This window comes from Monoraphidium neglectum, assembly GCF_000611645.1.
Source record: "Monoraphidium neglectum strain SAG 48.87 unplaced genomic scaffold scaffold00338, whole genome shotgun sequence".
In the NCBI taxonomy this organism is placed as follows: domain Eukaryota; kingdom Viridiplantae; phylum Chlorophyta; class Chlorophyceae; order Sphaeropleales; family Selenastraceae; genus Monoraphidium; species Monoraphidium neglectum.
The window spans coordinates 30,322-30,855 of NW_014013290.1; the positions used below are offsets into that span (position 1 = coordinate 30,322).

The window sequence follows — 534 nt, forward strand, 5'->3', positions numbered from 1 at the left end:
TGTCAGCACTGGGGGGGGGGGGGCGCTAGGCGCGCCACTCTGCCTGTCACCACTGCTCACTGATGACGTCATGCGCGGCCCTGTGCCGTTGAGAACAGCACGCTTGGCGCGCAGCACACGCCATTACTGTACTGCCGCTGTGTGGCGCGGCTGCCGCCAGCTGGCCTCCTGCTGCCCGCGCCGCCCTGACGCCGGCACGCACTGCTTCTGCCCCTGCCCACGCACTGCCAACGCCCATGTTGCCGTCCCCTCCCTGCAGCCGCCACCGCCACCGAACGCGCCAATGAAACCCGCACGCCTGGCGCAACGCTGTCGAGGGTGATGCAGCCGGGCAAATGCAGGCAGTCTTCCTCATCCCCGCCATGTCATGTGGTGGCGCTCACTCTTGGACTCCTCCTTGACCTGCTCCCAGGTGGCCCTCACGTCCTCCACGTAGGCCTGGAACCCCGTCATCTCCAGCGCGCGCAGCACGTACTCGGGGGTGATGGTAGTCTTCTTCTCCGACTCAGCGATGGTGTTGGCACCCTTGGACAC

General features: G+C 67.0%; 1 protein-coding gene across 1 annotated transcript in view; it reads right to left on the minus strand.

Moving 5' to 3' along the window:
- Positions 1 to 453, minus strand: part of MNEG_2855 (hypothetical protein) — a gene marked incomplete at both ends in the record, with an annotated part of 2,036 nt that extends 1,583 nt beyond the window's left edge. The window contains one exon of the mRNA XM_014048673.1: positions 384 to 453. Within this exon, the coding sequence (XP_013904127.1) occupies positions 384 to 453 (70 nt within the window). The remainder of the gene's footprint in view (positions 1 to 383) is intronic.
- Between the last annotated feature and the right edge of the window lie 81 nt (positions 454 to 534).